The following is a 12,182-nucleotide window of genomic DNA, read 5'->3' on the forward strand; positions in this document are numbered from 1 at the left end:
CAGGGGCAATCAGTGTTGGTTTATTTCCGTGGCTGCCCCCGTTGGGTATGGGGCAGGAACCACCTCCTGTTGCCCTTTCTCACCTCCGGCGCTCAGGAGCCACGGGACGCTCAAACTCGAGATCCTTCACAATATGGGAGATTTCCCGTGGGGACAGGCTCAAATCCACCCTGTTTCATCCCCTAGAATGATTACAGTTGGAAAAGACCCCTGAGGTCATTCAGCTCAGCCCCATCAGCCCCCCCCCACGATCACATCTGATCGTGTCAGCCCCCAACCTCAGAGGAGGACGGTGGTGGTATGGGAGTAGGGGTTGGACCTTCTCCTTCAGCGTTCTCTTAAAACATGAAATGAGGAGCATCTCTATCAGCTCAAGCAGTGGATTATGACCACAGGGCTGAGCCCACTGGTCCAGATGTTTCCTTGGGGGGGGGTCACAGTGATATTCAATGGGTTCTTTGAATGATACCCAGTGTCACCTGGGTCCTAATGCATCCCAGGGAGGGGGTTCTGGTGTCATCTAAACAGGTCAGGAGTGTTCCTGAGGTGGGGGTTCACAGTGGAGGGGTGAGGGGTTCCTGCTGCCTCTCACCAGCACCATGGGGCTCACCTCTGCCCACCCTCCTGTCCCCCCCTCCCCCCATCCAAAGCCTCAACCCTACCCCCACAAGAAACGAAAGAACAGGCAACAGAACGCAGCAGTACAAATGAGTGTTTAATAAATAAAATATACATGAAATAATAATAATATATTAAAAATAATAACAGTGGGAGGTGGGTGGTCAGCTCATAAATCCCCCCCCCCCCCCAACCCTCCACCCCAACTTCAGTGCACAGCATTTCCCATCAGTGGGGGCGACCCCCTTCCACAAATAGCACCTTGGGATTTCCCATCAGTCGAGGGGGGATGGGGGGGGGTCCCACGGAGGTTCTTCCAGCAGTGGGCTCCTGAGAGGGGGCAGAGGGGGAGGGGGGGGGTCCCGGAGGCTCTCCTCTTGATGCTGCAGCCGTTTCCAAACACGCTCCCGGTGGGAGGGCTGCAGGATGGGCTCGAGGAGCGGGCGGAGCAGAGCCCGGCGGTGGGCAAAGCGCAGGCGGTCGTGGGCCAACATCTCCCAAGGGCCCCGGCGGGCATCGGGGTCTGGGGGGGGCTGGAGGAGGAATACCTGGACCTGAAGGCTGAACCGCACCTGGGGAGGGGGGAGGAGGAAGGAAAAAAAAACACGGGTGGGGAGGTGATGTCATCCTTGATGGCGTCACGGGTGATGCAAGAGTCACGGGACTTCCCCATGACTCCTACCCCTCCCTCCTCCCGTGTCAGGCTCGGCTTCAGAAGGTTCACATTTCGTGCCCCCCCACCCCCAACCCACCCACCCACCAGCCCCCCCCCATTGCCACCCCAAATCCCCACCCATGAGGCACTCACTTTCTTGGTGCTGCGGGGGGGACACTCTTCGTCGCTCAAAGGTTCTTCGGTATCATGGGGTTCTCTGACTGTGGGAGGGTCCCCATCCGCTGGGGGGGTCTCGGGGGTGTCCCCGTCCCACCCCTGCTCGTCATCATCATCCTCGTCAGGCTCCGGGCGGTAGAAAAGGGCATGGAGCAAGGGGGGCTGCAGGGGGTCTTCAGCCGCCATCAGAGGGGTACAGGGGGGTGACATGATCTGGACGGGGGGGGGGGGGGGGGGGGAAGAAAAAAAGAAGGGGAAAGTCAGAGGATCCTCAGCCTCCTATTAAACGCACCCCCCCGCCCCAACAGACCCCAAGGACCCCCCCCACCCTTAACTTCTGGCTATAGGGTTCCCAGAGTTATGGTGCACCCCATATTTTTGGGGACTCCTCCGGATTTCCAGACCCCCCTCCCCCTTCATACCTACAAACTTCCTGAATCTGAGGACCCTCACCAGACCCAAAGGACCCCCCACCCTTAACTTCTGTTTATGGGACCCCCAGAGTTATGGCGCACCCCGAACTTCGGGGTCCCCCAAACTCAAATTTTTGGGGACTTTCTCAGATTTTTAGATCCCTCCTTAATACCTACGACCCTCCCGAACCCGGGGACCCCCCCCCAGCACCTCACCTGATGCTCGCACTGCTCGCTCTGCGTCCACACCCATCTCTGCTCTCTGTGTCATCACCGCCACTCCACTGCGCCCTGAGCTCCGCTACCTGTGCTTATAAAGACAGCGATGACGTCACTCGGGGGGCGGGGCTTCGCGCAGAAGGAGGCTTCCTATTGGTAGCCGAGCGGCGTGGGGGGCGTGGCTAGGCGACGTCCAAACAGCCGAGGTAGAAGAGGGATCGGGTTGAACAGGGTAGAGCAGGGGAGGTCGGGTTGGGGTCCCTTCAGAGGGACCTGGATAGGCTGAAGAGCTGGGCTGAGCTCAATGGGATGAGGTTCAATAAGGCCGAGTGCTGCACTTTGGCCACCATAACCCCATGCAATGCTATAGGGGCAGAACGGCTTGAAGGACGTAGAGAGGAAAAGGACCTGGGGGTGTTGGGTGATGCTCGGCTCAACGTGAGCCCGCAGTGTGCCCAGGTGGCCAAGAAGGCCAACGGCATCCTGGCCTGGATTAGAAATAGCGTAGCCAGCAGGAGCAGGGAGGTGAGCATCCCCCTGCACTCAGCTCTGGTGCTGCGTTCAGTTTTGGGCCCCTCACTACGAGAAGGACATTGAGGCCCTGGAGCGTGTTCAGAGAAGGGCAGCAAAACTGGGGAGGGGTCTGGAGCACAATGAGGAGCGGCTGAGGGAGCTGGGATGGTTTGGGGTGGAGAAGAGGAGGCTCAGAGGAGACCTGATTGCACTCTGCCACTTCCTGAAGGGGGGTTGTGGTGAGGAGGGGGTGGGCCTCTTCTCCCTGATAAATAACGACAGGACGAGAGGGGATGGCCACAAGTTGCACCAAGGAAGATTTAGATTAGACCTGAGGACACATTTTGTCTCTGAAAGAGTGGTCAGGCCCTGGGATGGCCTGCCTGGGGAGGGGGGTGAGGCACCGTCCCTAGTGCTGCTCAAGAAGCGTTTAGATGAGGTGCTGAGGGATTGGATTGAGTAGTTGGGTAGGGATAGTGATAGGAGGAGGGTTGGACTGGATGATCTTGTAGGTCCTTCCCAACCTAATGAACCTAGGTCCAGGAGAAAGCAGCAGGACTCAGGAGGGAGTCCGTCAGCTTGCAGGGATCAGCTCATGAAGGTTTAGATGGTGGTCATCACCCATCCTCATGGTGGTCGATGCCTCTTTCATCCTCCACTTTTCCTGCCTACCCCGTGCTAGGGTGCCAGGCAAGCATCTCCTGAGATGGCTGTCTTCCCCCCATCCTCCTACCCCCGGGATGAGCACCACACAAAGCAGTGCTCTCTGTCCGTCATTATCCCTCTTTCGTTGCCCCAGGACGTGCCCATCTGCCGTGTCCCTTAGACAATGGATTTTGCAACCCTAGCCAGGTCTTGCTTGGACACGTTCATCAGCAAACTTGGAGGCAATGGTGTGAAAAAATCTCTTACAGAGGCCTACCCCATGGCGTTGAGGAGCCCACCGCGTGCTCCAGGCGGCCTCAAGTCCTCCCAGTTAAACCCAGTAACCACCCAGTAGTGCCTGATGGCTTGGGTAGGCCAAGTTTGACTCCAAGACACGCTCGGGTCCTCCTCGAGCTCCTCGGAGGAGGAGGGAGTCCTGAAGGCTCTGAAGCGCACCCCAAAGTCCCCCAAGGACCACCGAGCGCTCCTGAGGAGCCCCTTTGTCGCAGTCAGGCCTCGTGTTGACCCCTGGGTGCATCCTAAAGCCCCACGGTTTTCTCCATGCTCGGTTTGATCAAATATTCCCTAACCCCTCTTGCTTCCCCCTCCCCCGAAACGCTGGTGCTGCACGCATCAAGGCGGGTTGGTCGCTTTATTTTGCCGGGGGAGAAGGGGGGGGGAGGGGAGGGGTAGGGTGGGGAAGAGGGGGGGGGGAGGGTCCGTTATGGGGCAGTGCCCCCCGGCCCTGCAGCCCCAACCTGGCGCCGCGCCTCATCCATCATCTCGGCGATCAGAATGCTCTCAGCCAGCGGCATCACGGGGCTCTCGGTCAGCCCTGGGTGGGGAGGGGTGACAGGGTCAGCAGGACACCCCCCCATCATTGTGCCTGCCCCCCCCCCCCCCCCCCCCCTCCCCGAGCCTCATTGTTTTGGGACATTCCCATTATTTGAGACCCCCCTCCATCATTGGCCGCACCCCGCAGTATTTTTGGACCTCCCACGTTATTCTTAGGGACCCCACATTCTTTTGGGACCCCCCCCCCCCCGGCATTTAGGACCCTGTAACTCTTTCTCTCCCACCCTCCTCCCACCCTAAAACTCACCCCCTCACCCCCCCTCTCTCCCCCCCCTCACCCTGCAGCAAACACTCCCGCACGTGCTGGGCCTCGTAGCGCAGCCCTGTGCTGTTCTCGAAGTTCAGGGGTTCGGCGGGGGGGGGGCAGAGGGAAAACCTCTCTCTTGCCCTCCCAGATGAGCTCAGTGGGGCAGTTCATGTGGTTGGGGATCTGCAGGGAGGGAAACAGCAGTGACTCCCCCCCCCCGCCCCCCTTATTCCTCCCCACTACAAAGCTGAGAACCTCAGTGTTTCCACCCTGAAAGTCCCCCATATTTTTAGGATTCTCCCGCCCCCAGCACCCCCAGATTTCCCCACAATACCATTCCAATGCCCACCTCGTGAAAATGGACCCAATGTCCTCCTCTTAAAAGGAGACTCCAAATTCCTCCCTCTCTTGACAGAGGACCCCAATTTCTCTTCCCTTCTACCCCCCTACAAACAGATCCCAATATCTCCACCTTAAAATCAGACCCCACTATCTCCCCCCATCCCATAAACAGATCCCAATCTTTCCACCTTAAAGTCAGACCCCACTCCCCCACCCTCTTACAAACAGATCCCAATCTTTCCACCTTTAAATCCAACCCCACTATCTCCCCCCCAGAAACAGATCCCAGTCTTTCCACCTTAAAATCAGACCCCAGTATCTGTCCCCACTACAAACAGATCCCAATATTTCCACCTTAAAGTCAGACCCCACTCAATCCCCCTTACAAACAGATCCCAATCTTTCCACCTTAAAATCAGATCCCAATATCCCCCCCTCCACAAACAGATCCCAATATCTCCACCTTAAAATCAGATCCCAATATCCCCCCCCCTCCACAAACAGATCCAATATCTCCACCTTAAAATCAGACTCCAATATCTCTCCCCCCACAAACATTTCCACCTTAAAATCAGACCCCACTCTCTCCCCCCCCCAAACAGATCCCACTCTTTCCACCTTAAAATCAGACCCCACTCTCTCCCCCCCCCAAACAGATCCCACTCTTTCCACCTTAAAATCAGACCCCGCTATCCCCTCTTTCAAAGCTGACCCCCAAATCCCCCCAACCATTAAAAATTGACCCCAATATCCCCCCCAAATTTGACCCCAGCTCCTTATAAGCAGACTCCCAGTCCCCCCTCCCCCTCCCCCCCACCTCCGTGCCCCCTTTCCCCTCCCCCCTCCCCCCCCCCCCTTCCATCGCTGCCCCACACCTCCACCCATCCGCGTGTTCCCCCCAGCGTGGCCCCCCCCGGCAGCTTGGCGTCCATGGACACGGTCAGTGCCGCCTGCCGCCCCCCCTCGTACTGCAGCGTCACCGTCACCGTCTCGTCCACCCCTGCGGACCCCCCCCCCACCAAAAAAAAAGGCACCATTTGTGACAACCACACCTGCAAAGTTTCCCCCTCCATATTCCCCCCCCCCCCCCATTTCCCCCCACCCCATGGGGGTTTTAGGTCCCCCCCAGCTGAGAACCACCCCCCCCCCCCTCACATCCCCCCATCTGAGAACCACCCCCCCACCCCCCGCCCCCGGGACCCCCCCAGCCCCACGTATGATAGGTAAACCCTACTGGAACCCCCAAAACCATATGGGAGCCCCCAGACCCCCCCCCCCCATCTCTCAAGTCCCCATAGGACCCCCAAACTCTGTAGGGATCCCATACACCTCTATGCAGTAGTAAGCCCCCCCCCCCCCCCCCCATTATAGGGATTCCATATACCAACATAGGACACCCCCCCCCCCCCCATAAGACCCCCTGATGCCCCCATTATTGCAGCCCCTTAGGTCTCCACCCCATAATAAAACCAATTAAAACCCATCGAACCCAGCCCCGCCCCCCCACCCCCCCCACCCCCCCTCCAGGCCCCATGGGGACCCCGTTCATCCCAATGAGAGCCCCCCCCCCCCCCCCTTCCTTACCCGAGGGGTGCAGGCAGCCCTCTGCCCTCAGGCTCAAGGGGGGGCACCCCCTCCCCAGTAGGCGCTGGCCATCTGCAGCCCGTAGCCCCCCAGGTCCAGGAGGGCCCCCCCGGCCAAACTGGGTTCCCTCAGCCTCTCCACGTCCCGAAGTGGGAAAGCCAGGGACCCCAGAAGCACCCGGCACTCCCCCAGGGCCCCCCCGTCCACCAGAGCCCGCAGCCGATCCAGGCGGGAAGAAGCGGGTCCAGAAACCCTGGGAGGAGAATGGGGGAGCTGGAGGGACTGGGAGCACTGGGAGTGGGATTGGGAGCACTGGGGATGGGGTTATGGGGGACTGGGAGGCACTATGGGGGGTTGGGAATGCTGAGAGTGGGATTATGGGGACTGGGAGCACTGGGAATGGGGTTATATGGGACTGGGAGCACTGGGAATGGGGTTATGGGCGCACTGGAATTGGGGTAATATGGGACTAGGAGGGACTGGGAGCACTGGGAATGGGGTTACGGGAGACTGGGAGCACTGGGAGTGGGGTTACTGGGGACTGGGAGGTACTGTGGGGGACTGGGAATATTAAGAGTGGGATTACGGGGCACTGGGAGCACTGGGAGTGGGGATTGGGGCACTGGGAGTGGGGTAATATAGGACTGGGAGCTGGGAATGGGGTTATGGGCACTGGAGCACTGGGAGTGGGGTAATATGGGACTGGGAGCACTGGGAATGGGGTTACTGGGGACTGGGAGCCATTATGGGGGACTGGGAATATTAAGAGTGGGATTACGGGGCACTGGAGCACTGGGAGTGGGGTAATATGGGATTGGGAGCACTGGGAGTGGGGTAATATGGGACTGGGAGCACTGGGAGTGGGGTTATGGGGCACTGGAGCACTGGGAGTGGGGTAATATGAGACTGGGAGCCATTATGGGGGACTGAGGATATTAAGAGTGGGATTACGGGGCACTGGGAGCACTGGGAGTGGGGATTGGGGCACTGGGAGTGGGGTAATATGGGACTGGGAGCTGGGAATGGGGTTATGGGGCACTCGGTGCACTGAAGTGGGGCAGTATGGGACTGGGAGGGACTGGGAGTGGGATTGGGAGCACTGGGGATGGGTTTACTGGGGACTGGGAGGCACTATGGGGGACTGGGAATATTAAGAGTGGGATTATGGGGCACTGGAGCACTGGGAGTGGGGTAATATGGGACTAGGAGGGACTGGGAGCACTGGGAATGGGGTTACGGGAGACTGGGAGCACTGGGAGTGGGGTTATATGGGACTGGGAGCTGGGAATGGGGTTATGGGGCACTGGGAGCACTGGGAGTGGGGTTATATGGGACTGGGAGCTGGGAATGGGGTTATGGGGCACTGGGAGCACTGGGAGTGGGGTAATATGGGACTGGGAGCACTGGGAATGGGGTTATGGGGCACTGGGAGCACTGGGAGTGGGGTTATATGGGACTGGGAGCTGGGAATGGGGTTATGGGGCACTGGGAGCCACTATGGGGGGGCTGGGAATACTAAGAGTGGGATTATGGGGGCACTGGGAGCACTGGGATTGGGATTACAGGGGATTGGGAATGCTGAGAATGGGATTTTGGGGGATTGGGAGCACTGGGAGCACTGGGAGGGACTGGGAACACTGAGAATGGGGTTTTGGGGTCCTGGGAGCACTGGAAGTGGGATGATATGGGACTGGGAGGGACTGGGAGCACTGGAAATTGGTTTGGGGGCATTGGGAGTGGGGTTGCCAGGGGTTATTGGGGGGGAGTACTGGAAATGGGACTGGGAGGGACTGGGAGTGGTGTTATGGGATTGCTGTGAGGGCATGGGATTACGGAGCACTGGGAACGGGACTGTGGTCACTGGGAGGGACTGGGAACGGGTCCAGAAGCCCTGGGGAGAGATATAGGTACTGGGAGGGACTGGGAGCACCGGAAATGGCATAATGGGGGACTGGGAGGGACTGGGAATGGGATGATGTGCATTTGAGAGGGACTGGAAGTACCGGAAATGGCACTATAGGGGATTAAGAGGAAGTTGCTCTGAAGCCCTGGGGGGAGGGGTGTGGGCACTGGGAGAGACTGGGAGCAACTGGAAGTACTCTTATGTGGGACTGGGAAGGTCTGGGAACGGGATCACGGGGGCACTGGGACGGGCTGGGGGTACTGGGAATGGTGTAATGGGAGCATTGTGGGGCTGTGGGGTTACTGGGAGAGCTGGCCTTACTGGGAGCCCTATCCACAGGGTTACTGGGAGCACTGGACTTACTGGGAGCCCTGGCCACAGGGCTACTGGGAACACTGGCCCTAGCCTTACTGGGAGCCCTAGCTTTCCTGGGAGCCCTGGCCATAGGGTTACTGGGAATACTGGCCACGGGGTTACTGGGAATACTGGCTATAGGTTTACTGGGAGCCCTGGCCTTACTGGGAGCCCTGGCTATAGGGTTACTGGGAGCCCTAGACTTACTGGGAGCCCTGACCATAGGGTTACTGGGAATACTGGCCACGGGGTTACTGGGAGCCCTGGCCTTACCGGGATCCCTGGCCATAAGGTTATTGGGAATACTGGCCATGGGGTTACTGGGAGCCCTGGCCTTACTGGGAGCCCTGGCCATAAGGTTACTGGGAATACTGGCCATGGGGTTACTGGGAGCCCTGGCCTTACTGGGAGCCCTGGCCATAAGGTTACTGGGAATACTGGCCATGGGGTTACTGGGAGCCCTGGCCTTACTGGTAACCCTGACTATAGGGTTACTGGGAGCCCTGGCCATAGGGTTACTGGGAATACTGGCCACGGGGTTACTGGGAGCCCTGGCTATAGGGTTACTGGGAGCCCTAGCCTTACTGGTAGCCCTGGCTATAGGGTTACTGGGAGCCCTGGCCTTACTGGGAGCCCTGGCCATAGGGTTACTGGGAATACTGGCCATAGGGTTACTGGGAGCCCTGGCCTTACTGGGAGCCCTGGCCATAGGGTTACTGGGAATACTGGCCATAGGGTTACTGGGAGCCCTGGCCTTACTGGTAACCCTGGCTATAGGGTTACTGGTAGCCCTGGCCTTACTGGTAGCCCTGGCTATAGGGTTACTGGGAGCCCTGGCCTTACTGGTAGCCCTGGCTATAGGGTTACTGGGAGCCCTGGCCTTACTGGGAGCCCTGGCCATAGGGTTACTGGGAATACTGGCCATGGGGTTACTGGGAGCCCTGACCTTACTGGGAGCCCTGGCCATAAGGTTACTGGGAATACTGGCCATGGGGTTACTGGGAGCCCTGGCCTTACTGGTAGCCCTGGCTATAGGGTTACTGGGAGCCCTGGCCATAGGGTTACTGGGAATACTGGCCACGGGGTTACTGGGAGCCCTGGCTATAGGGTTACTGGGAGCCCTGGCCTTACTGGGAGCCCTGGCCTTACTGGGAGCCCTATCCACAGGGATACTGGGAGCACTGGGCCCACCTCCATCAGGAAGACGCCCGCCTCCCGTGCAGCCGCCACCATCTCCTTGGCCTCGCGGGCACTGACGCCCATTGGCTTCTCCACCAGCACGGCCTTGCGTGCCCGCAGGAACATGAGGGTGTCTGGAAGGTGCTGAGGGTTCACCGTGCCCACGTACACCACGTCTGGGGGACGGGGAGACACCAGTGAGAAGAGGGAGACCCTACTGGGGGCAGAGAGACCACACTGGGGACAGTAGGACTCTACTGGGGTCAGGGAGGCACCGGTGGGGACAGTGGAGAACCCTTAGGATAGGGAGGCACCAGTGGGGGTGAGGGGACACTGGTGAGGAAAGGCAGACCCCACTGGGGACAGAGAGACCCCACTGGGGACAAAAGGACCCTATAGGGGACAGGGAGGCACCTGCTGAGGATGAGGGGACATCAGTGATGAGAAGGAGACCCCACTGGGGACAAGAAGTGGGGGGGAAAATAGGACCCTACTGGGGACAAGGAGGCACCAGTGGGGGTGAGGGACACCAGTGAGGAGAGGGAGACCCCACTGGGGACAGTTAGACACCAGTGGGGACAGAGAGACCTCAATGGGGACAATGAGACTTTGTTGGGATGGGGAGACTCCAGTGGGGATGAGGGGACACCAGTGAGGAGAGGGAGACCCCACTGGGGACAAGGAGACACAAGTGGGGAAAATAGGGCCCTAGTGGGAATAGGGAGACACCAGTGGGGGCGAGGGACACCAGTGAGGAAAGAGAGACCCCACTGGGGACAGGGAGACCCTTCTGGGGACAGTTAGACACCAGTGGGGACAAGGGGAAACCAGAGAAGACAGCGAGTTACCACTGAGGACAAAGAGACCACACTGGGGACAATAGGATCCTACTGGGGACAGGGAGGCACCGGTGGGGGTAAGGGACACCAGTGAGGACAGTGAGGTACTACTGGGGACAGGGAGACCATACTGGGGACTGGGAGACCCCACTGGAGACAGTGGGACTCTGTTGGGAAGGGGAGACACCAGTGGGGATGAGGGGACAGCAGTGAGAAGAGGGAGACCCTACTGGGGGCAGAGAGACCCCACTGGGGATGATAGGACCTGACTGGGGAGAGGGAGACACCAGTGGGGGTGAGGGGACACGAATGAGGACAGAGTGACCCTACTGGGGACAATGAGACCCCAGTGGGGACAGAGAGACCCCACCGGGGCCAGGGGGACCCCAGTGGGGACAGGAGGACCGTCCTCACCCCATGCACCCGATAACCAGTGCCAGTGGGTGACAGTTCGATGTCCCCCCCCACAGTCCCAATGATGATCCCACTGAGGGGGGGGTGGGGGTGTCCCGACGTCCTACAGTCCCACAAAGTGGTGACCCCATGGCCCCACTCACCCACTTGGGGGTCCCTCGCCAGCTCCTCGTAGCTCCCATAGGCGCGTGCCACCCCGTGAAGCCGCGCGTACTGCTGGGCACGGGACAGCTCCCTCGCTGCCACCGCCACCGCCTGGAGTTGGGGGGTGGGATGATGTGGAGGGGCTGCCAATGGGGTGACCCCCCACCCCCACCCCTCTGCCCACTAACTCCAATCCAGGACCCCTTTTTTTACCCACCAGGTGCTCCTCGGTGGGCAGTGTGCGTAGGGCCACCAGGAAATCGTGGCTGATTTTGCCGGCCGAGCAGATGCCCCAGCGGGTTGGGGGGTGTTGGGTGGTACCGGCTTGGGGTTGGGTGGTCTCCTGGGGGGTCAAAGTGGTCCTGGTGTTGTCCGGGAGGGTTTCAGTTCTGCCCAGTGAGGTCTCCATGGTTCCTGGAGGAGGTGGGGGGGTAGAGGGGGGTCCCAAGTGGTGTCTGGCTGTATCCTGTGGGGAGCAACTCCAGTTGGGTGTCCCGTTGGGTCCTAATGGTGTCTAGTGGGATCCTGGGGGAGGGGGGCTTTCATGAAGCACTCCCCTCTCACCCCCGGGCCGCCCTATGCGTGCTGTGGGGGTGGGGTTAGCGGAGCTGCTCCCTATTGGCCTCCCCCCCCCCCCCCCCCCCCCCACTGTGGTGGTGGAGGCCCAATGGGTGCGGGGGAGGGGAGTGTGGCTCAAATGGCTTTCCCCGGGGTGGTTAGCCTGTATGCAAATGAGGTGAGAGGGGGCGTGGCTCTCTCCTCCTCCTCCCCCCCCCAGAAGGCCACCAACCTTCCCTTGGTGAAGAATCTCTTCTGATTGCATTCTGCATCCCTTGCTTTTCTCGCTCCATCCACTTTTTTTATTTAACACAGAGGGCGATTCCCTACCCGTCCTACCTCGCCTATCCCTCCTGAAACGCCTGCAGCCCTCAATCACTATATTCCAGCTGTGTGAGTCACCCCACCTCACTTACATGATGGCAATTAGAGTCACGGTTTCCTAACTGCACCACGGTTTCCATCTCCTCCTGCTTATTTATACCTGACTCGCAGCGTGCCAGCCGCTCATAGGTGCACTGTG

At 59.6% G+C, this 12,182-nt stretch overlaps 2 protein-coding genes across 2 annotated transcripts; both read right to left on the reverse strand.

Annotated features, from left to right (window-relative positions):
• Positions 1 to 893: 893 nt before the first annotated feature.
• On the reverse strand, positions 894 to 2,141 carry PPP1R15A (protein phosphatase 1 regulatory subunit 15A). The gene is made up of 3 exons (XM_065750184.1): positions 2,080 to 2,141; positions 1,427 to 1,663; positions 894 to 1,190 (listed from the first exon to the last, which is right to left on the reverse strand). Exons 2-3 carry the CDS (start codon positions 1,658 to 1,660, stop codon positions 894 to 896), a joined length of 531 nt encoding a protein of 176 aa, XP_065606256.1. The 5' UTR covers positions 1,661 to 1,663; positions 2,080 to 2,141.
• Positions 2,142 to 3,950: 1,809 nt separating this feature from the next.
• On the reverse strand, positions 3,951 to 11,527 carry DHDH (dihydrodiol dehydrogenase). Its single transcript, XM_065750201.1, is given in 10 exon segments — positions 3,951 to 4,075; positions 4,374 to 4,458; positions 4,460 to 4,525; positions 5,560 to 5,684; positions 6,269 to 6,331; positions 6,334 to 6,494; positions 6,496 to 6,521; positions 9,717 to 9,880; positions 11,101 to 11,212; positions 11,319 to 11,527. Coding segments are annotated over 10 exon segments (1,107 nt in total). The 5' UTR covers positions 11,511 to 11,527; the 3' UTR covers positions 3,951 to 3,962.
• Between the last annotated feature and the right edge of the window lie 655 nt (positions 11,528 to 12,182).

The sequence above is a fragment of the Cyrtonyx montezumae genome, unplaced genomic scaffold (genome assembly GCF_038088225.1).
Source record: "Cyrtonyx montezumae isolate F1298 unplaced genomic scaffold, pur_monq_1.0 scaffold_67, whole genome shotgun sequence".
Lineage (NCBI taxonomy): Eukaryota > Metazoa > Chordata > Aves > Galliformes > Odontophoridae > Cyrtonyx > Cyrtonyx montezumae.